Source organism: Folsomia candida, unplaced genomic scaffold (genome assembly GCF_002217175.1).
Source record: "Folsomia candida strain VU population unplaced genomic scaffold, ASM221717v1 Fcan01_Sc012, whole genome shotgun sequence".
NCBI lineage: Eukaryota > Metazoa > Arthropoda > Collembola > Entomobryomorpha > Isotomidae > Folsomia > Folsomia candida.
Window position 1 is genome coordinate 1,539,850 of NW_019091204.1, and position 24,789 is coordinate 1,564,638.

Genomic DNA, 24,789 nt, shown 5'->3' on the forward strand with positions numbered 1-24,789 from the left:
AGTAATTTATTTTTTAAATAAAAAATAAAATAAAATAAATAAGTAAATAAATAAACCGTCGCAAACGCGCATACGGAAGTAGCTTCAGACTACTTCACCCCAACCACTCCCATGACATCGCGAAAACACTCAATTTCACTCCATTTCACCTATAGATTCAATTTTTTTAAATCTCATTTTGCCCCGACCACACCCCCTGGCGCGGAGGGGGTGTGGCACAACTCGGGATCACTTCATTTCACTCTATTTCATCCATAGATCAAATTGCACTATAAATCTCATTTTGCCCCGACCACACCCCCTGGCGCCGAGGGGGTGTGGCACAACTCGGGATCACTTCATTTCACTCTATTTCATCCATAAATCAAATTGCACTATAAATCTCATTTTGCCCCGACCACACCCCCTGGCGCCAAGGGGGGGTGGTCCGGTTGCCCCCAAAAGTTGATAGGATCCTCCCCCTAGGGTCATATGTATAATGGCGAAAACCGATTTCGATTATCTCAATCCGTTCTTCCGTTATCCTGCTGACAGACGGACAGACAGACAGACAGACAGACAAAGTCTTCGCATAAAGTAGCTGAAGCTACTTAATAAATAAAAAATAAATAAAAATAAATAAAAAATAAAAAACTTCTCCACTAAATAAATAAATGTTTCACTGTGCATGATGTATGTACATACATGGATTTCGAAGTTTGGTTTCCTTTCTAATAAACATGTAAATATTTTACTAACCTGGGCCAAATTCTATATATTTTTATTTAGAGTGAAAATACACATGCATATCGTAATTATTTGTAAGTTATAATAACGATTAAAATGATGATTGTACATATTTAAATATGTATATGATTGCTTTATTTGTCTCGAATTTTCAATTTGTCTGGGTCATATCATCCATCATCAGATAATTAGAGTTACATATTGTACAGTCGAGCCCATTAGCAAACAGATATTTGCAAGATAAGATATGCATGCATCCGAATCAGGGTTCTTTAAAGTTGTGTACATATATAAAGTGTTTTTGCATTACACATCCTCGTTTTTTAAGTTTATGCATACAGATTTGATCAATACAAAATTCATAACATGGAAAAGATGCCAAGTAACCCATAATTTTTTTTGGGATGGATGATTTTATTCATCTAAATACAGATTTTTTGAAATGTTACACAGTCAGTGCAAATGTTAAGCACTATAAAAGTGAGAAATTAGGTGAACCCTGTGTTTCGAGTGTCCAAATTTGTTCCACATCACCTCACTTACAACATTGTAAAACTTGCATTAAGCTTGCAGACTTAATTCGAATTAGTTCTGCTAAATTTTTGGCCCGAATTACGAATTGATTTTACGAATAATAATGTTAAGGTGTTATCACATTCCGGCAATTTTACTTGCCTTCACTTTTACTCTCACTCGAGGTAAGTAGGATATTTAACGGATGAAGATGCGGGTAATTTCTTTGTCAATTAGTGCATCTACGTTAAAAATCGTGACTAAAATAATTATTATTTTTTTAATTTGTGAAAATTACAAAAGAAAATCTTATCGATTTTACCAGGAAGCGTCCTCATCCCAGACGTCGCTTATGGATCGCATCCCGATCAAATTATGGACATTTACCTCCCCTCCAATGATACAACTCGCGTTTCCAAAGTTGCCGTCCTAATCCACGGTGGTTCCTGGGACAGTGGGGACAAAGGTCAGATGGCGGAAGTTGTCGAGTTTTTGGAAACATTTTTTCCCGAGATTTGCATCGTTAACATCAATTTTCGTCACGGTAATTTAAACCACTTAAATAATAATCATAAAACGTCATGAAGAAATTACATATTTTCTGCATTTCTCGAATTTCACTGCAAGAAACTGTCGCCACCTAGCAGTGCACACTTCGTAAAATACCATTTCAGAAACATTTTCTTCATTCAAAATTCATTCAATTTAACAATTAAAAAGTTTTTTATTATTCATTTTTTATTTATATATTTTATCTCAAATTCGCCTTATTAAATGAATTTTTCAATATTCCCAACGTCTGATGCATTAAATTAAAAATTAATAAGAGATAAAATTATCCCCTCATTCCTGATGAATATGAAACGAATATTTTTTTCGATATTTATTTATTCAAAAATTTTGAAAAAAATATTCGCTCATTCTAACCTCATAATATTTATTAGGCAACCATTCAAGTCCCGGGTTCCCCAAGCAGTTAGAAGACATCGACCAGGTAGTGACCTACATGAAAAACACCTTCATCCAAACAGTATCTTTCGCCATGTTTGGCACCTCTTCCGGCGGGCATCTTGCCGCCCTGTATGGTTACTACTGGGATAAGACAGCCCAAAATGTCAAGGTCATCGTGACCATTGTCGGCCCCACTGACCTCACCGACCCCGCCTACGACACCCACTCCGAGTGGGAACGATTCTTTAATTTTGTGGGACCCTGTCGCCACCAAGAATGTCCGGAACGGTACATCGAAGCCAGCCCAATGTACCACGTGGATGACAATTCCCCCAAAACGATTGGTTTCTTTGGCACGTTGGATTATCTCATTCCGCCCTCGCAAATGTATCGACTCCGTGAAAAACTGGATCAGGCCGGAGTTGTCAATAAATTTACACTGTATCCCGGGGGACATTGGGATAATTGGTCGGAGGAGAACAAGGCGGATACGGTGGTGCAAATTACACAATTTTTTAATGGGCATTGGCAATAGTTTGGAGTTCTTAATTGACTTTGAGATGAGTAATCGGATTTTATATAAAATTATTTCATGTATAAGTATATAATTTTAGACAATAAATTCAAAGTTGGTAAAGTATCGTTGAAATAATTCCGTTCAAACAGTTTGATTGACTTCTTTGTACATGCATAGGCTTAAAATAGAGTGAAAATTCCTAGAATATTTATCAAGTCTTTGTTTCTCGAAAATAAATTACACTGACATTATATTAATGACAAACTTGGTGGTAACGTGATTTGTGCTGGCAAAATTTTGCCACGCTTACAAAATCTCGTAACTTATTTTACGAAACGAGAAATATTATGGATACGAAGAAATATTGAATACCCCCAATATGATTATATGTATTTAGACTTTATTAAATGTTCAGATTATGTCGATAAATTTATAATTTCATTTTAAATAAATCTTTGATTTAATTAAATTGTGTGCTTGCACGACAAATAATTATTTAGGTGCAGAATCCATGGCTGTATCCGGCCCATTGGTGGCAGTATCCGGAACAGCAATTGCCCAGACTTCCGTCAGCTTGGCACTTGGCGTCCTTACCGAGACAGGCCCTCTTTACACGAATCGGGGTTGGGACATCCTGCAAAAAATAATGTTTTAAATTTTTTTTCGCAAAATACAAATGTGTACAGATGTATTCTGTCTAAAATAAAATGTCTAAAACAAACTTACAACTTCTTCGCCATCTTGCTCAATGGGTGAAGCCATCACGTCCACCAAGACAGCCAATACGACGACGAAAACGAGGAAATTAATCTTGGCGGAAACCATGGTGTCAGTTTTTTGAAAATTTATTTTCGGAAACGTGAATATGTAAGTATTTATCTACTCTCTCCAGTAGGCGAAAAGTTCTTTGGATGAAACTTGTAGAATTCTGTGTCCCTTTTATATAAAAAGATCTCAATCCCTCCGTCATATCGAACGAGCCGGTAATAAACAACGTCACCTAAATTTCCAAGAATTTTAAGATTTCGTGGAATTGTTTGTTTACAGCTTTTCAAATCTCAAAGTTTGTACCTGACCATTTGCCTGCCCATGTGCACATGCATCTTTTTTGCATGTTACAATATGTAACATACATAAGAAACACAATGTGTTTCTTGTGTCTATGAACATATTACCTGAGGTCTTGTCTGTCAGAACAGGTTTAGCATCACCTATCCCATCACTGCACTGCTTCGTAAGGCAAAGAAACTTAGCCTGAGATATCGACAAAAACAAACCTATTTAACTTGTTGCAATTAGGGGGTGTACATAAAGCATGTGGTCAATTTTCAGGAAATTTGGACCCCCCCACCCCCCTGTGTAACCTATTTCTAAGCAGCATGTCATAATCGTCATGGAAAGCATAAGATGCCTTTACCCTTACCCCTTCAAATCTATCACAGGCATTCTGCACAGTCATCTTCCATAAAGCTTGCCTCGATTTCTTGGAAATGGTTGTTTATTCACATCTTGTAGGGTATGCACATGTGTGTAACAGATTCCAAGAAATTTTACCTCACGCAAAATCTTGTGAGAGATGATTTCGTATAAATAGATAAGATTTGCCCAGATCGAAATTATGTCGATCCTCCTTTTCATAAGGGAAAATAAAACTAACTATTGCAGTTTAAATCAAGAATAAAATAGCTCCTTAAGTCCGATGGATTTCAGCGCAAACTTGGTAATGAAGGGGGTTGTCTTGCTCCTAGGATTTTTGGCCATGCTCAGCGTCGCACAGGTAGGTTAAAATTTTTGGCAGTTTCTTTTAATAGCGTATAGTTTATAAGAAATTAAACTTAAACCACAATTTATTGAAAATATTGGAATAAAATATTCTTATTTTTTGTATTTTCAGGCCTGCATTGCTTCCGGGCAGCCCTGCAAAGCCGACGCGAGTTGGGGGAATTGTTGCAGCGGTTTTTGCAGTCAACAAGCCAGCCTTCCATATGGAAATTGTCGCTAATTTTTGGCAAACAAATATGCACTATAAAAAGATGGATGTTATGTATTTATGGAAAGGTTATTAATGATTATATTTCTTACATAATTGGCCACTCACTTAATTATTAAAACAATTTGATTAGTACCAAATTAGACTTATTTATGAATTTGGCAATTAATTCATGATAAATTATTTACTAATAAATTCTATTATTTTTAAAAACTTGAAAATGGAATTATGCATTTCGGGTGAAAGAAATGACTTTTGTGTTTTTTTTAAGAGAGGATTTTTTATCATTTGAGTAATTTTTGCGCGGACTATGACAAACGAAAACGGTTAAAAGTTGTGGAAAATTGATGTACTTTCCCAAGTGGTCATACATACATACATAAAGTATGCTATCGATTTTCTGGAAATTTTGACCCCCCGTGTTGACACCTAAACGCTCATATGCATCGATGCCTTTACCCTTCAAATCGAGCACACGCTTTCTGCACAATCCCCCAGGTTAAGTAATACCCATTGAGCAAAATTTTCCCAACGGTTGGATGTATCTTACAAAATTGATGTGTGTGATCCTCTTTTTTTACTTTGGTAAATTTAGTACAACTTTTATTTATAGTGTAGATAATACTTAAGCTTCAAGCAAAATGACGCAAATTGTTAAGAAATGAAATATTTACAACGTTACTAATCCATCTAAAATTTACTTAGATAGTTCATAAAAATTTGCAAAGTCATGTTGCGATGAGAACACACGAACTTGTAATAAATACCCCGTTTATATTTCAAACATCACCTCAATACAGTATTATTACACTTAAATAATAGTTTATTAAATGTTCAGATTATGTCGACATATTAATAATTTTATGTAAATTCTTTATTAAATTCTGCTCTGACACTACAAATAAATATTTAGGTGCAGAATCCATGGCTGTACCCGGCCCATTGGTGGCAGTATCCGGAACAGCAATTGCCCAGACTTCCGTCAGCTTGGCATTTTGCGTCCTTACCGAGACACGACCTCTTTACACGAATCGGGGTTGGGGCATCCTGCAAAAATTATTATTTTTAAAAATTTATCTCATACATATAAAAAACAAATAGATATGAATTTCAGTCTAAAATAAAATTTCTAAAAAAACTTACAACAATTTCGCCATCTTGGTCAATGGGGGAAGCCATCACGTCCACCAGGACAGCTACAGCCACGACGAAAACGAGGAAATTAATTTTGGCGGAAACCATGGCGTCAGTTTTTTGAAAATTTATTTTCAGAAATGTGAATATGTATTTATCACCCAGTAGTAAATGTCCTCTGTATGAAAATTTTAGAATTCTGCGTCCCTTTTATATAAAATGATCTCCATTCCTCCGTCATATCGAACGAGCCGGTACCTCATTTACGTCACCTGAGTTTCCAAGAATTCTAAGATTTCGTGGAATTGCTTGTTTATAACTTTTAAATTGTCAAAGTTTGTACATACTCTGTATTATTCACCTGTCCAACTGCACGTGCATCTTTTGTATGTACATGTTGCAAAGCTGTAACATATTAACAGAAAAAATACATGTAAGTACATAAAATACCACATGTATGTACATATGTATTACCTAAGGTCTTGTCTGTCAGAACAGGTTTAGCATCACCCAGCGTCACCTGTCCCATCACTGCACTGCTTCGTAAGGCTAACATATCGCGAAAAAACAAGCCTATTTCACTTGTTGCAACTAGGGGCTGTACATAAAGCATGTCATCGATTTTCAGGAAATTTATACCCCCACCCCCATGTGTGACCTATTTATAAGCCCCATGTTATAATTACCATAGAAAGGAAAGGATGCCTTTACCCCTACCACCTCAAATCTATCACATATGTACATTCTGCACAGTCCCTTACATAAAATGTGCCTCGATTTCTTAGAAATGGTTGTTTATTCACAACTTGTAGGTTACACTTGTGCGTAAGAATTTCCGAGAAATTTCACCTCATTGAACGAACGCAAAATCTTGTGAGAGATGATTTCGTATAAATAGACCAGATTTGCCCAAACCAAAATTATATCGATCCTCCATTTCACAGGGAAAGTTAAACAAACTTTTATCATATTTTAAATGGCGAATAAAAGAGCTCCTTAAGTCCAATGGATTTCAACGGAAACTTGGTAATGAAGGGGGTCGTCTTGCTCCTGGGATTTTTGGCTATTCTCAGCGTTGCACAGGTACGTAAAAATTTTGGGCAGAGTTTTTATTAAGCGTCATTTATAAGAAATTAAAGTTGGACTACAATTTATTAAAAATATTGAAATAAAATATTCTTATTTTTTGTATTTTCAGGCCTGCATCGCTTCCGGGCAGCCCTGCAAAGCCGACGCGAGTTGGGGGAATTGTTGCAGCGGTTTTTGCAGTCAACAAGCCAGCCTTCCATATGGAAATTGTCGCTAATTTATTGGCAAAAATATTTGCACTGAAAAAATATCAATGTTATGTATGAAAAAGTTATTAATGATTGTATTACATAATTGGCCACTTACTTAATTGTTCTAACAATTTAAATAGTACCAAATTAGATTTATGAATTTGTCAATAAATTTATGATATATAACTGGAAATTAAATATTAATAAACTCTCGTATTTATAAAAACTTGGAAATGGAATTATACATTTCTTGGGACCAGGGCGAAACAAAATTGTCTGATATTTGGTATGATAATTTTGTGCATTAAACAGAGTGGCATGTTGCATAAACTCGTGTACCAAACACATGTAATGGTATACTGAATATACATTTAGTTTCTACACTTCCAAAAATTTACTACGATCACATTTATTCTTTGAATAACTTAAGGGTAACTACCATTCAAGATTATGATTGTGTGTCTTATTCAGTCAAGTTATTTATTATTGTTGGTAGGCAAATTATATATGTAGGTAGGTAGGAAAAATGGTTAAGCACCTTTTGGCAAATAAATTACTAATCAATGTATTTGTATATTAATGCTTAATATTCTAACTATTAACAAGCATCGATTCAATTGACCCACACGCCATGCGACACACAGCTTTACAATTTATAAGCGTGTAATCCAGAGTTAATTAATTGATTGAACAATTGGTTTAATCAACATGAAATGTTTGGTATTTGGTTGATAGACTAATTTTTAATTGATTGACATTACTCAACAATTAATATGAACAAATTAACTATTTAAATATTTACAGAAGAAGCAAGCTAACTGTCTGATTAATACAAAAATCCTGCGTAACCAACGCTGTCCCTCTGTCAATGAAATTACTCCCGACTTTCATCCTCATCGGTTGCAGGGACCGAAGTCTTCTACGATTTACCTTCAACAATCCCGGCTCCTTCTTCCAGTCGGCATACAGTTTTTCTGAATTGACGAAAAGTTGTGCCGCAAATGTCTCAAAGATAATGCACACCTTGGAGCAGGTGAAGATGGCGAAAGGATATGTCAAGTATCCTTGTGAAGGGAGCCGGTGGGACAATTTTATGAGCACGTAGGTGCAGAATATCTGCAATATGGGGGCCACAATGAGGGTCGTAGGGATCACGCGGGTTGATAAGGAATGATTAAATTTTTTCTCAAATACTTGCAGGCTCCGGTATAATTGTATTCGTCTGGTCAGGGTGACCCGGGCGATGGGATTCTCCATTCTATTTTACCAAATGTATATATATGATTATCAATTTGGTTGTTCTTTAAATAAAAATGTGCATTATAAGACTTAAGAAAGCAATTGTAGTGCTTTCGATATTTGAAAAAGTGGTATGTAACAAAATTCTTGCAACACCTAGCTATAATTTGGGACGAAAATTCCTTAAATACCGGTTGATTTTGCCAAATGCATAAAAATTACCTCTTCAATACGTCCAGATAGTCGAGCATGCATCCGGTACCGAGGATGGTGACGTTAATCAAGAGGAAAAATCCTCTCCAGGTTTGTACCGCGTTGTGATATCCTTCCACAAGTAGAACCATGAATTTTACCAGATTCCATACCAGGGCATCGTTTGGAACAAGTTGTTCCTGACAACTGGAACAATACCCGAGCAAATAGCCCAAGTAGGGCGGATTACATGGGTTTACAAGAAGCCGTCTCATTCTGGTGATTCCCATCACGGGAGACATTATACTCATGAAAGGTAAAAGTCGGCGGAAAATGGTGTTGCGTTGATTTCTGTCAAAATTGGAGGATATATACCAATTCAATAATGTTGGAAATAACATGGAGTGTATTCAATAAGTATTTTCGTATCGCAATATAATTTTAGAAAACTTGTACACTAAGTACATACAAAGCTTGTGGCGGAAAGTCTTATTTGAACAAAAAATCAAATCATGATTATGTACCTGTTAGTTATCGACTTCCAAGAATTTTTCTTCTCTGGAAGAATATCCATCTCCGGAAACGTGTTTCTAAGCCACTTTTCAAAATCGATCATCGTGTTCAGGAGAACCCCCGCCTTTTTGGCCAACTCTATCCCCATCCCCCAAAGGCATAGGATCAAAGTAACCAGCCACATGAAAATATTGGCCAGCATGGTGTACACGCAGCCCGCCTTGTACTGGCTGTACAAGATAACCGTGATCAATCCAAAGTAGCCGATTTGCAGGATTTGCACAATTTTTGGGATGATTAACCTGCATCGGATTTTGATCTGGGTGACGCGTTGGACAGAATTGTTCCATTCGATGGGAAAACCGCGCAGGTGCGAGATAGCGTTAAGGCTCCATTTTATTGTTTTAATGTGATCGTGCAACATGTTTTTCGAAAATTTTGTTACTCGAATGTTAAATTCGATGAGTGACAATTTCGAAAGTTGTAACCCGCAGAATTGTGAACTGGTCACTGTTTGCCGATTTTTATTCTTCGTGTTTGGAAACGTTGAATTAAAAATTAATAAAGTTCCAACATTGCTTGCAGTTTGAAAAGTAGGCGAAATTTTAGACTAGAGTACGTGGAATTCTAAACGTAGATATTGGTCACTTACTTATTTAGTTTGTCTAATCCGGGTAAAAATTTAATACCCGCCAGGTCCTCATATAGACTGAGAAATGAAAAAGAAACAAAGATTTTCAAATGCTAATTTTTTTTATAAAATAAAAATTCCATGATTTTTTCACAAGTGTGACTGTCTATTATGAAGAAACAAAAAACCGGAAGTATGTAAACCGATGCTAGAAATGGTACAAAGGGAGAATGCAAAAAATTTAAAAAATTCACATCCCAGCTCTTCCACTGCAAAGTTAACTGAAATTCGGAGCAGGTTCGAGGAATGTTGGATTGGTGTGCAAATTATTCATCTGAATTGTTTTATACTTTTAGAACAAGTATCGTCCTACTCGATTTTGGTAACGTAAAACGTCGCACCTCCATAAACGGGACGTCCATATATTAAGTCTTCAAAAAGGTGGATGGATGGTTTTGGGTCGCCTAACGTATGGTAAGATCGACGTGAGTAGGATAGTGAAGGGATGGGTGGGTAGTAAAAAAAAATCTGCTTTTTTAATCACGTAATATATGGACGTTCTCAAACGTTCAAATTACCCATATGTTGCCATTTTGCGTCAATTACTTGGAAACGTAGAATTAAATTTGTAATGGTGTCCTGCCATGATAATGTAACGGTTTCTCGTTGGCTGTGACCGATCCTTTCAACCATTCACAATACGGGGTACCCACACGGACCCACATACATTCATGTATCTAGGTTGAATATTTATAATTCAAAATTGATTGAAACTCTTTCTTGATTGGAGTGGTGTGCCCCTGCTGTGAAAATTATTGAACTGAATGGTTTTATCGAACAATAACGTCGGTTAAGTGTCGTCCATCCATAAATTTTGATACATAACTCAAAGAAAACTTTGCTATTTTGTGACAATTATCTATTTTCGTAGTGGTGGGAAGGTCCAATTAAATTTTTAAGGTTGCCAATTCGTAGTAGATAATAATACTTTTGAGTACATAACTGGTTTTTCAACGATTGTCGCCGTACTTTCCAACGAATCACGATACATGGCACATATTTATGTAATCGCACATTCAAGTGACATAGAGGCGAATTAAACGTACATACATATATCCGAGTGTTGGTTGCATATTTAAATTGCAGAATTAAGGGAAATCCTTTCTTGAATGGAGTGACATGTGCCTCGTGTGCAAATTATTGAAATAAATGGTTTTACCTGGAATTGGTATCGTCAAAGGTGATTTTGATTACATACGTACAGTTGTGTAGGCCTATAAATGTTTATAACTCTTCCTAAGAAAATATTGCTATTTTGAGTAGTTTGTGACAAGTATCTATTTTCGTCGTAGTGGGAAGGTCTAATTGAATTTTTAAGGTTGCCTATTCCTGGGGGATCTTAAATAGTTTAATGCAACTGGATTCCAAAAGACTGTCACCGTTGGTTTCAACTAACAATGGAGGTCTCCCAACGTATGCTCACAGATTTGGATCAAATTGGTGTCAATCGATCACAAATATAATTAGTATGAAATTTGCAAATGGAACCATCTGCCAATGCGCAGGTTTGGCGGATATATTTGCATAAAAGGAGGAGAAAACGCACCCTCAAGGGTGGCAAATTTTTCAATTTCCAAATTTGCTGCGCATTTATCCCGCTTTGGATGCAAATATCTCCGCCAAACCTGCGCATTGGCAGATAGTGCCATTTGCAAATTTCATACTAATTATATTTGTGATCGATTGACACCAATTTGATCCAAATCTGTGAGCATACGTTGGGAGACCTCCATTGTTAGTACACACAGTATAGGGTGCATACACAGTGACATATGTCCTTATCCTATTTCTTTTTCTACAGGTTAATAACGCCAATTGTTTTTTTCGTACAAAATAATACTTCTTGTTAGTCACAATATTCTTATAAATTTTAAGGTCAAACTAGCCCATTGTCGTAACTGCATTGTATCATGATGTATTGAGTATTTACCTTCTTAAAAAATTTGTAAGTTAACGATTTGATATGGTGACTCCTTTTAAATTACATAATCTCACCCGTGACAATTCACCGTTTTTAACAATATATTGATGGTATGAATTTTCGTACGTTTTTTATTACATATGTATGTAAAAATTTTAATTAAAACTCAAATTTGTTAAATTCGATTCATATCCTTACGATGTGGATGTATGTAAATGCTGAAAATATCGGCCACATTTATAACAGGTTATGTGTGTAAAATTATGCTTATATTTATGTAGGTTTGTATCTACTTAATTTTACAAGTTTTAACACTTTAATGGAGAAACGCCAAAAAAATATCAATGCCATTTGATCTTGAACTTTGATAAGAGTAACACTTATGCATTTGTGCTCTTGCTGATAACCGTTTTTCTGGTATTTACATACATATTATCATAATTAGCTTAATCCTTTGATTGAACGATCGGCACTTTCAGATTCATTAGTCAAATTAATCCAACCCCTTAATGTAATTTTTGATGTCAGTAATTCTATACGTCACGACGTAAACATTGACGTAGGTAAAGGTTTCACCAATTACATATATTAAAGCGTTATGCATGTTCAGGCAGGGGCCCATTTAATTGCCCAATAATATTTACCTAAATATTAATTGGTTCACTTATTAGGGATACCTTTTCTATGATAGTTGAAAAATGAGTTCCAATTTAACTTTTTGCATGCACCATCCTATGTTTTGATTGCAAAGTGCAAACATTTTTCTGCAAAACCAATTTGCCAATTTTTTAATAGCCTTCAAAGTTGGCGAAAGTGGGGGTGGACTAGGCGGAGTGGGAGCGTGTGGAGATGGGGGCGGTCGTGCCCCCATCTTTATCATTTCCTCGAGATTATAATTATTGCGTTCGATACTTTCAATCTCCCATTCCTGCGATGACGATTCTTCGGAACTTGTGTCGGTTTGATCAGCACTGTCACCGTAAATGTTAATTTCATCGTCACTGGCAATTTCTAATGCATCGAGCGTTTCAAATGTACTGGTTGAAAAATTTAATTTAAAAAGTAAATTTTCGATTAAAATCAGTCCTTCACTTGCTAAGTCGTTTAGATTTAAACCACTGTCAATTATAGGTACTCCAGCGGTGTCATATTTTAGTTTTACTAATTCTAGTAATAATTCGCACACTTTAATGATTTTCGCCATATTTAGTGTGGTAATTGCTAATATGATTACTTAATTGAACAATTTTCAGAGAATTTTTAACAAAAGAGAAAGAGCTGATGACTAAAATAACAACAGGATATAAGTATTTGGTGCGCAAACTGGGCAAACTGATCGTACCACTTCGCACAATGCCATCAACATGCATCATTTTTTTTTAATTCACTTAACTAAGTTTTCTTAGTTAAGTGAAGTTTCTTAGTTATTACAATTAATTAAATTTCAAGTAAACATAAGTTACTAAATTTATCAAACATAAGTTACTGATGGATTTCCTTGCGTCACACAGATCATAATGACCGTCACAGGTGGTTCGTGTATAGTGGCGGGCACGACCGCCCCCATCTCCACACGCTCCCACTCCGCCTAATCCACCCCCACTTTCGCCAACTTTGAAGGCTATTAAAAAATTGGCAAATTGGTTTTGCAGAAAAATGTTTGCACTTTGCAATCAAAACATATCATGGTGCATGCAAAAAGTTAAATTAGAACTCATTTTTCAACTATCATAGAAAGGGTATCCCTAGTTAGTGCCAGGATTACGGACATTGTTAGAAGTCTGGAATAGTCAAGTAGGCAGGCGTGGGTTCGATTTACATATGTACATACATATTTGTCACGGCAAACGAGAATATTCCGGAAGATTGGGACCAAGAACTATAAAACGGTCCTCCCACTGTAACGGTTGCTCTCACGGTTTTTTTTAGAAGTTAGCCTCTATTCCCGGTTTTCGCCCCCCCTGGTGTTTCGGCAACTGCGGTAGCACCATAAATCGAACTCTCACTGGCAGATATTGATTTATCAGTAGTAAAGTTACTCCAGCTTAGCATTTAAGTTAATCCAATTCTTAAAATGTGTCATCAATACGGCAAAACTTTAATACCGAACAATTACTGCGCGAGATTAATAATCAATTGTATTGATACGGTATGTATGTATACGGTTCTACCAAAGTGGTATTGATTCAATATCGCTTTGGTAGAACCAAATGTGTATGAATACTGATTGGAATTATTTTAATATTGGATTTCTAAGAGTGCAACAATTCACAGTTATTGGCAGGCTTACGTGCAACCATTTAGATTATCTACCTGCTTACCTGGCAAATTTAGCAACTAATCAGTAACCACACCGCCTGAGTAAGCAACTACTCCTTTGAACAATGAATTTATGTATCTATAAAAGGTTAAAACGTATGTATCTTCTTCTCAAGTTTTATTAGTTTAATCCCTTCCAAATTAAGCCGACACAAAAATAATCTTAATCCTTATTACCACGACGAGAACACTAAGGTATGCAACGAGTTGGCCAATTACACGATATGGAAAAAATTAATAGCGTTATGTGGATAAAAGCTTCGTCCATTTTTATTACTGGCTACTAAATCCATAGTATAATTCTCCATTGTTAGTAGGGCTGTTTCAGAGGTCAACGCCGACCAATTTATCGGCGGCGGCGGCGCCAATTTTGAAAGATTTTTCGGCGGCGTGGCGGCGCGGCGCCCCAATGTTGTAGGAATAGGAAATGAGATTTATCGGCGGCGTAAAATAATCCATTAATCTATTAATGGGGAAAACACCTTTAAATACACAGATAATCTATGCGATTGCGGACCAATCGTGATTTTTGATAAGAAGAATACTTATTCATTTGCAATCATTCATTAATTAAGTCCTTCACACATTAATCCAAACCTACAATTAATTCCGTGGGTCACCACGTAAACATTGAGGACGGCAAAGGATTCTCAAATTATATAAAAGTTTTATGCTTGTTAGAGATCTATTTTATTACCCATTAATAAATACTCTGTGTTATTGACAGGATTACAAAGCAACAGTATGTATGTAATAAATGCATGGTTATCTGCGTACTTGAGAAATTCAGCAACTATGTAATAATAAAAAAACCACGCCTAACTCAGGGTAAGCACTCTGGGAACATCCATACATGACGTAATCGAAAAATCGCCGAGTTTTAGACCACTCTTCTACCTCTTCCCTATCCTGACATGTTAAGCTTAGCACGAGTAAATTATGCTACCTAAACCCACATCCAGCCTTCTTGATGACGTGCGTTCCCTCTGTGAATATTCAATCTGGGCGTATACCGTATTCGTCTCTTTACGTATCAGTAATTTCATCGATTATAATTAATCCAGCACTTACCTAAATTAACCTTAATCCTGCTTATCACGACGAAAACGTTTCCCTGCATATGTATGTACGGAAAGAGTTCGCCAATTACTAAATGTAGGAAAGAAATATGCACGTTAAACCCATTTTTATGAGAGATTAATGAATCGTTTGTAATTCTTCACGATACATAATGCGGATTCCGGAGGATTGTATTTATACCTCAGATTATGGGTGATTGCAGCGTTCACCCGTCTATAAAAGCGATCCGATATTACTAAAGGTTTGTCAGTAACAACTCAACAATAACAACGAACGCTCCCTAAATAAGATTGAATTTGGTCTTAAGAGGTAAAAAAAAGTATCACACTCTTCCTTAACTTTCTGTTCTTAAGAATGCTTTATAGTAAAGCTATAGCTTTACAGTTAATTACGAATTTATATGAAATTACATATGTACCCTGCATGTAAATAGTATTAATTTATTACTAAATTATCACCAAGGCGGTAGAGTAACACCGGGTTTAGTAATTTTCTCAAGATTGTTGGTACATACATACTCTCCATCCACGCAGGGTTGAACTTTTACAGAAATTAAGAATTCTGAGAAACTACGATACTATCTGCCTCAAATTCCCTCAAATAATGCTGACGGGGATCTTTTAGACGAGCAGTGGCGTAGTTTCTAAGAATTCTCAATTTCTGTAAAAGTTCAATCCTATCTGGATGGAGAGTACATATGTATGGCAAGTGTGTATATATGTACATAAATGTCATGCATAAATTATTTCCTCCCCACTTGCAGAAAAATCCGCGACACCATGAAGTCAACGATGCTGTTTCTCGTCATTCTTCTTGTCGCATTGGTTGCACAAGGTCAACCAGCAGGTCTGTAAATACACTCTTAGAAAACTGGTACTAAATAATTAAATCATTAGAAATCAGAGCACATATGTATGTATGTATATGATTCTATCGGAACGCTAATAACGGAAATGATCTTTTAGTAATGTCATGGTAATAAAAAGTTTATCATTCCCAACCAGGCTCGTACCAATCCGGTAGAAAGTTAGATATTACCAAATAAATGCTAGGAAAGAGCATATATGAAAATACAGTCAATGGAACAAGTATTGGCAACACCCACACAAGCTAAATAAAATTGGCTATAACTTTGGCATGCATTATCAAATTAGCATGAAAATTTGTACGCATTTAGCAAATCTAATGTAGTTTTCGATTATAATCATGTTTTACTGATTAAAATTAGATTAACGCAGGTTTTAAATAATTTGCTGGAAAATTTGCGAAATTAACCCACAAAAAGTATTGGCACCCTCTAACTTAAAAAATCATTGAGCAATGAAACGACAATTTTACTGCGACAAAGTGCTTCTAGTATTATGTGGCACGTCCCCTCGAAGCAATAAGAGCAGAAATAGGCTGTGGAATTTATTCGACAAGTTCCTATATAACGTTTTTTTATATGGTTGCCCACAGTTCTTTTAAACTTTTGACACGCTCGTTTTTCGACTAGTGGTTTCCCATCGGTCTCTCTTTTCTCAACCCGGACAATCAGAATCACATCAGGAGACTGTGTAGCCAACGAAAGAATCTTAACCTTTTCGGTCTCCAAAAACTTCCATCGTTAATTTGGCTACATGTTTGGGGTCACTGCATTTTTGGAATATGAAATTTTTTCCTAGGTCAGGTTTTTGTTAAATGATTTCAAATTATCGTTTGGAATGATTGACAACACCTTCCTGGTCATAATTTTATCGATAATGACCAGGTAAACACGCCGCCATCTAGTCATTTAACCCCAAACCATAATCGATCCTCCTATGTGTTAAACTGTCATACGAACGTTTTAGTATTTCTGAGCCTTTTATTGCATCCGTCAGACCTGAACCAATTAATGAGCTCCGAATAAGTAAAATATGCCTATGTCGGACCAGTAGGCCCTTTTTCATTGATCGGAACTCTATTTAGGGCGATATTTAGCCCATTCCGATTTATTGAGGTGGTTCGCTTTGGGGACTCTCGCATCGGTCGGGCTACTGGAGCCTGAAACCCCAAGGCATAATTTTTAATTGATCACCAAATTGAATGATATGTTTGCCCCACAGTTGGTACTGCAATTCGACATGGATTTGGGGGCTAAAATCTTCCGATCTCAAGTGACATGTTGCTTGATTCATCAGTAGATTTTGGGCGTAGGTGACCTAATTCCTCCGCATCATCGAAAAGTAGAAACTGAGATTATCATTCTATATTTCTTTGCTACGTATTCAATAGTAAATATGGAAAAGTATATCTTCTCTTTGATTTTTCGATAGTAAAGCGTTTTTGTGAAAGAGGCATGATTATTTCTCGCCGCGCCAAATACAGCTCGTTTGGTGTCGCCATTTTGGCTCCAGACAACACAACTGTAGACTTAAAATGTAGCTAATCTCATATTTTGCCACCTAATTAACTTACCATAACGAAATGTGGAAGATGGTTAAGAAAATTGTTTCGAGTAATTAATTTGGCCACATGTTGCCAATACTTTTTGCAGGTTTGCATCTGACTAGTTGGGGTCAAAATCAGGATTGTGTTATGTTTACTAGATTTAAATCAGAAACATGATTATAATCGAACACTACATTAGATTTGCTAAATGCGTACAAATTTTCATGCTAATTTGATAATGCATGCCAAAGTTATAGCCAATTTTATTTAGCTTGTGTTGGTGTTGCCAATACTTGTTCCATTGACTGTATGTATGTATGTGCATATTGAATTATAAGTCTTAAGATTGTTACCGATTTTAAAATTATATAGGGGTCCGTAAAAATTTCCCACCGACTTAAAAAAAACTCTACAAGCGACCCATTATTACGCGGCATTACTTATCATTACCACTAATCATATATGAATACCGTTTGACATTTTAATACTGGGTTTCTAAGTGTGTGCGTTTACGTATTTTAAAAGTCTTTTAAAACTTTGACCCCCACACCCAGCTCATCCGTGACATAATTTTTGGACAACTAATTTCATTTTATGATGTTGTTTTATTTTCTAGGATTCTGTAAAGATTTGGAGGACGCTTGTGAACGCAATCGTGGCGACTTTCTGTGGTGCGATACTATTCTAGAGGTTAAGGCATCTTGCTTTATTTGGGACTCTCCTGACAATTATTTCGAAACCACGTGTGAAGGTTTCTCGTGCAGGTATCACGGTACAACGGCTATGCGCACTTGCACATGCGGGCCATTGTAAATTTGAAGATTTAGCGGAATTAATAATTGAAAATCATGGTGTAATAGTTTCCATCGCAAATTAAAAAAAAATAATTATTATGCATAAATAAATTTGTTTAACTTGTCAGTTATGTTCAATTATTTGTCACGTTTGACCTTTAATTCATACAATATTGTGATTGTTATCATTTAAATCAGAGATGCTGTGTGTTCCGAGTAATTTGGATAGATTGGCATTTATGTATGTTGATATAGTTGAATTATTTGATGCACGTTTTAATAACGGCACGGTTTATTTGACAACTTATTTATTTACATAAGAAGCAGGCTGACTGTCTGATTAATACAAAAATCCTGGGTTACCAACGCCGTCCCTCTGTCGATGAAATTACTCCCAACTTTTATCCTCATCGGCTGTAAGGATCTAATTCGCCTTCCATTCACCTTCGTCAACCTTGTCTCCTTCTTCCAGTCGACATAAAGTTGTTCCGAGTTGACAAAAAGTTGTGCCGCAAATGTTTCAAAAACCATGCAGACTGTGAAGCAAGTGAAGATGGCGAACGGATAGGTCGAATATCCCTGTGGAGGGAGAAAATCCGAGAGTTTGATGAGCACGAAGGTGCAGAATATTTGCAGTATGGGGGTAGCAATGAGGGTCGCAGGGATCACGCGGGTTGATAAGATCTGATTAAACTTTTTCTCTAATACTTGTAGACTTCGGTACAATTGTATTCGTTTGTGGAGACTGACACGAGGTAAGGGATTGACTGGGTTGGCCATCCTATTTTAATTAATGTACATATTTACGTATTAATTAAACACATAAGTAAATACATTTATTTATGTATGCATTTGAATTTTGGTAAATTAAAATTACCACCGCAGTATATCCAGATTCAGAGTCTAACATGCATCCAGTACCAAGAATTGTGACGTTAAACAAGAGGAAAAAAGCTTTCCAGGTTTGTAACGTATTGGGATATCCGTCCACGAAGACGAACATAAACTTAATCACATTCCATACACGGTCATCCTTTGGTGCGAGGTCTTCCTGACAGGTGGAACAATATCCGATCAAATAGCCCCAGTAAACAGGATTACAGGGATTAGCAAGGAGCCGCCTAAATCTTGACACTCCCGTTACGGCGGCCATTATGTTCATAAAAAGTAACACGCGGTGGAGAATAGTGTTGCGTTTATTTCTGCCAAAATTGAAGATACGCATCTAATCCTAAGTTTACTCTAAGTTATTTCTAAACAAATGATCCACGGGCTTGTCCAACTTAAAAGAACGTCCATAAATTATTCCACGCAAAAATACCAATTTTTCTGACCCCTTCTACTTATCACGTATTAACTTATCTAAGATAAGGTATCTGCCTATCCCAATAAGCTTTAATCTGCTCACTCCCTCAGCCGTGACATCATTTGTGGACATCCCCTATTGAATTTTATAACCTTTCATCTTTCCCAAACTTACCTGCTGGTTATCGACTTGTCCAAAATTTTCTTCCGTTCTATAATGTCTATCTCGGGAAATGTGTCTTGAAGCCATTTTTCAAAATCAATCATCGTGTTCAGTAGAACCCCTGCCTTCTTGGCCAACTGTATCCCCATCCCCCAAAGGCAAAGGGTCACGGCAACCAGCCACATGAAAATATTTGGCAGCATGGTGTAAACACATCCTGCCTTGTGTTGACTGTACACGACAACCGTGATCAATCCAAGGGTCCAGAGTTGCAGGATTTGCACGATTTTTGGGATGATCAATCTTCCCCGGGTTTTGACATTGACGACACGTTTGGCAGAATCATCCCATTCGATGGGAAATCCTCGCACGAACGAGATTACGGTTAGACTGCATTTTATTATTTTTATGTGATCGTGCAACATTTTGCTAGTGAGGTGTTGAGCGTATATCACTTTCAAATCTGTTTCAATTTCTGAAAATGTCGCTGTAACGAGAACGACTTCATTTTAGACAGGTGAAATCGTCACTGATCTTTATGCTCACGTCTGGGAAAATGTTAGAATTAAGGATTGATAAACTAGTCCAATTCCAAAATTACTTAACAGTTTGTACATTTATGGCGATCGTGGAATACTAAATTTGTTTATCGTGTGGGTTCTTTGCGTAGAATTTTTATGCCTCCAAGTTGATACAAAACTATAGAGGGTGAGCAGCAAAGAATGCGAAAGCTCTGCAATTGCAGATACAAAAGCGAAAACGCAAAATTTTAAAATTAAGAATAGTATTGCTTTTTGAGAAATGCAATTACCACCGAGAACCCGAAAATGAAAAATCTCTATTCCGAAGGGTTCAAAATGCAACTTGGCTTTCTAAAGTACAAATTTCTCAATCGTTGCAGGGTCGTTTTATTTATAAATAAGTTAAATTTAATTTATATTGCTACTTAATTTTTTGTGTGCATTCAGAAATATAATATGTTGTCAAAAATTGGGATTAGTATTTCACGTAGATTTGAATATTTTAAGAAGTGTCCACATATTGTAAGTGTCAGGACATTTAGGTCTGCAGAAACTGAATGGATGAATCAAATGTAATGCAATTTTTGTACGATACTAATGATGAGCATACCGAAATTTTTCAATCGTTAAGTGGTTCAAATACACCCTCCCTACCTTTGGAGCGAAGACTTTGTCGCACACCTCTAATGAGCGCTTTGCCACTCGTTTGGCCAACGTCTATGGCGAATTTCTCCAAAACCGGCTGATATTTTTCCAAATTTTTTGGTGTCCTCTTTTTATGACAGTATAGTTTCTCAATTTATGCAAAAAAACTTTCAATGTTTCGACACTGAGGTACTTTTGGAGCGCTGTCTTTCTAATCGACGAAATCAACTTTTTTTCCTCGAAAGTACTCTGTCACTATTTTGGTATTCTAGCCCGTAGCTATGTTCGGCCGAAATAAAACGTTTGTTTTTGATAGAGGGGGTCACTCTCCTGATGATACACTCTTCGGTATAAATCCAAAAGTTCACATTCTTGGTGGAGCCGAATGGATTTGAGACGTTCCCATTTTTGTCGATCTCCGGCCATTTTATGTATTTCATTGGAAATTTTGCTTGGCTTTGAATTTATATTTCCAACGAACGTCATTTTTACTTCTACATGAGTAGAACATTACACGATTGACGCTTCGAGATCAACAAGCCATTAGTTTTCATCATCCACGACAAGTAAATTCTGGGAATCGATTTCAACATTTTCTCAAAAATTTTTGGAAAATTTGTTTTAGCTGCGGCCTTTTCATCTTCATTGTATTTTGGCGCGGTTTAAGTGTTGTAAGTTTTGAAGCCCATTTTGATCCAAGCTTTGATCCTGCGAAGATAGGTTTTTGAAATTTTTATTTTTATTTGTCTGGGTGCAAGCCTCATGGACCTGTTGGAGTTTTCTGCAAAAGTTTCTTGCATGTTTCTCGTCAGTGTTTTGGTCTCCTCGCGGACAGGTTGACAATACCAAATTTTATATTTTGAATTTTTACGATCCATAGATATGAATAGTGTATGACTAATTTTGTCCGGTGAATCCCTTGAGGAACGAAATGGTCATGAGCCCTTTTCCGATCCGAGAAATACACTTTTTTGACGGAGTGGCAAACTAATTTTTCCACTTCCTTTAAATTTTGTGCTATCATTTTTTAATGAAAAGAGATAATCAAATTCTGTTTTCGGTTTTAGAAAGCTTATCAAATTTGCCAATTTTTATCCATTTTTACATACCCCAAATTAATTTTGAAGTGGTTGAAAAGATAGGGGGAACCTTGACACTTTCAATATGTGGACACTTTATAATTGCTTGTTTTCGGATGCTTGTTGAGAATTACATTTACCTCGAAACCACTTCACCTTTACAGTAAAAATCTGCCCGGGTAAAATTTTACTTGACAAATTTTACACTGTCACACACATGTATGTATTTAAACACCAGCGTGTGTGCATATAGTAGAATTATTTGTGCGTGTCACCTCATTTCCATGTTTTTGTACATTTCGTCGAAAATGGGCATAGCCAGGTTTACGCAAATGAGGTGACAAGCCCAGGTAATAGCACAGTTAGATGTTCATTGTACATACATATGTTCAATGTAAAAATGTTGGCATTCTTTATTGGTCACCCTCTATCGTTCGTAAGCACCAATGCATTTTTATAACGGGGTATATGGGAAGCTTTATGTGGCCACAAAATTCTTCCCGTTATGTAAGTAGAATATTAATATTGCAAGATTAGATAAGTAATTGAAACAACTGGAAATTCTTTCTTCACGGAGCGGTGGACAATTGGCATGCAAATTATTTATAACTAAATTGTTTCGTTTGATAGATTCCATCCATGGTTACGTCAATGCAGCCTCGTCCATATGTAAATCGTCATCAATACCCCAACAAAATATTGAGTATTTTATGGCAATTATTGTTCTCGTAGTGAAAGCATCAAATTTAATTTATAACGTTTTCTATTCGTGGGAATAAATAGTAGTATATGAAGTATTTACATCTTAATTCCCTGACCGATTTACAGGCTTATGTAAATGGAGAGTCAGACATAGTTACGTAAATAGTTTTTTAGGTCAAACTCGTTAAAAATGATGAGATAATGGTTTAAGTCGTCTGGAAATTGATTTTATGGCATCCGTGCATATGGTATGTATACCTAGGATTTATGTCACTTCTAGGCACCTGAAGTGCATAACTAAAATTGAAATTACTGATTATTAGGTAAATAGGTTTGCATGTAATAATGAAAGACTTTACGACCTGATAGTAAGTGCACTCCAAATAATTGGGGACAAATGTATAGTGCTGAATTTTTTGAGAATAATTAACAAAACGATGTGTCACCTAGTGGAATTTAGTTTTAAAAAATTGCGTACCAAACCAGCATTACGTTTCAATTAAGAAAAGTTAGCATTTTTATCCAAATCCAAGATTTTTTGCATCAAAGTATTGACTTTTTTAAATAACGACGTTGCTTGTGTTTGGTGCATAAGTTTTTGCCTTATTTTCTATTGGTGAGAAATTATAACCTTAATCATTACCCAAAAATTATATCTCCCCTGGTAACGATTTCTAAGTATATTATTTAGTGTGTGTATGTATAATAGCGATTATTGAAAGTATTCGCTGAACTGTACATTAAAAATGGAGTAAATTTCCCATGAACTTTTATTTTAATGTGTATTTTTAGATTACAGAATTATATTCTCGTAAATACCTAAATGAAAACGGTTGCACAACTTTTATTGTCAATAAATGTTTGGTGAACATTAGCGTATCGTAAGGGACGTTTTCTAAGCTTTGTGGGAAATAATCAAGGGACCCTCAATCACGGCGGAGAGATTTATGTTTGGGTTGGCATGTTAATTCGTCCTATCTGTGAACAAGGCGTCCATTTATTCGATATTGTCAGGTTGGATCTTAAGCCATGAAAGGTTATGCTTGAAACGAATATAAAATTATTATCGTGTTCTAATTATTAAAATAAATTATGGATTAATTTTCTAGTCAATAATTATTATGAAAAATCATAATTAGCATAAAACAATCAATTATCATGAGACAACCACAACCGCATTCCCCCCACAAATTAACTTTACGCGCCTTATTATTCCACCACATTGTACATGTCATCATGCATGACCTACCACAAGACGAAGTCAGTTCAAATAATGACGTCAATTAAATGATGCCATTATATCATATGTATGCCAGGGATTGTATCATAACCTGCAAATTAGTAGACTGCATAAAAAGTATCTAGCACTAGGTAGAGCTGGAAAAGGGAGAATAACCCACAAGTAAACAATAAAAGCGGACGAACGGGTGAAGTGAACTGAAGAAGTGAACTGGCAATGAAAAAATAAAGAAGTGAAACCGCTGAATTTCTCTGACAACATTAGTGAATGTCTAATATCAAAATTCAGATCATTTCCACAGTTCTGGGGGACGCTGAAACTCGGAGAGACAGTTAGTGGGTGTCATCGGGTAATAATCGAAATATTAAAATTTGCAAGTACAAATTATTTATGTGAATTACTTCTTAAGCTATCAATATCTAAAGTATTGATCATCCACAATGCTACATATTACGGTATTACAATGAACAATTTAGACAACATTTACACTTAACTTATAACCCAGTTTCTGTCCTTATTTGCATATGAATATTCCACTTTCCACCAGTTTACACGTTCATCATAACTATATTTATTTATTCTTACGTTTCTATTGTCAATATCACTTGACACCACTGCATAATTAATTAACGAACTGTGCAAAAGGTATATTGAAAACTTCCATCCCATCTGTAAATTAGTTTTCATCAGATTTTGAACCCATTCCTCATGCACAACCACAAGCACGAGTAACTAACTTCTGGCAATATACGTCATCCTCAACGCTTCAATCCTGCATATCAAGTCACACCCCGTTCTGGTTGAATCATGGCCGCATCGAAATCCACTTTCGCTTCCTATATCCAGCGCCCCCTTAAGTATG

The 24,789-nt window shown here is 36.1% G+C and overlaps 1 protein-coding gene and 4 long non-coding RNA genes across 5 annotated transcripts; 4 read left to right on the forward strand and 1 right to left on the reverse strand.

Moving 5' to 3' along the window:
• The first annotated feature begins 1,113 nt into the window (after positions 1-1,113).
• Positions 1,114-2,853, forward strand: LOC110855300. Its single transcript, XM_022103722.2, has 3 exons — positions 1,114-1,424; positions 1,565-1,783; positions 2,184-2,853. The coding sequence occupies exons 1-3, from the start codon at positions 1,364-1,366 to the stop codon at positions 2,723-2,725; spliced, it is 822 nt and encodes a 273-aa protein (XP_021959414.1). The 5' UTR covers positions 1,114-1,363; the 3' UTR covers positions 2,726-2,853.
• Positions 2,854-3,747: 894 nt separating this feature from the next.
• LOC110855372 lies at positions 3,748-4,842 on the forward strand. Its single transcript, XR_002548446.2, has 2 exons — positions 3,748-4,484; positions 4,602-4,842. It is a non-coding gene; the product is annotated as an uncharacterized LOC110855372 (long non-coding RNA).
• A 610-nt stretch (positions 4,843-5,452) lies between these two features.
• Positions 5,453-6,320, reverse strand: LOC110855347. The gene is made up of 4 exons (XR_002548442.2): positions 6,306-6,320; positions 6,179-6,236; positions 5,841-6,103; positions 5,453-5,744 (listed from the first exon to the last, which is right to left on the reverse strand). It is a non-coding gene; the product is annotated as an uncharacterized LOC110855347 (long non-coding RNA).
• Positions 6,321-6,740: 420 nt separating this feature from the next.
• On the forward strand, positions 6,741-7,337 carry LOC110855370. The gene is made up of 2 exons (XR_002548445.2): positions 6,741-6,914; positions 7,030-7,337. It is a non-coding gene; the product is annotated as an uncharacterized LOC110855370 (long non-coding RNA).
• Positions 7,338-15,256: 7,919 nt separating this feature from the next.
• LOC110855398 lies at positions 15,257-18,410 on the forward strand. Its single transcript, XR_002548457.2, has 3 exons — positions 15,257-15,375; positions 15,830-15,912; positions 18,095-18,410. It is a non-coding gene; the product is annotated as an uncharacterized LOC110855398 (long non-coding RNA).
• Positions 18,411-24,789: the final 6,379 nt, after the last annotated feature.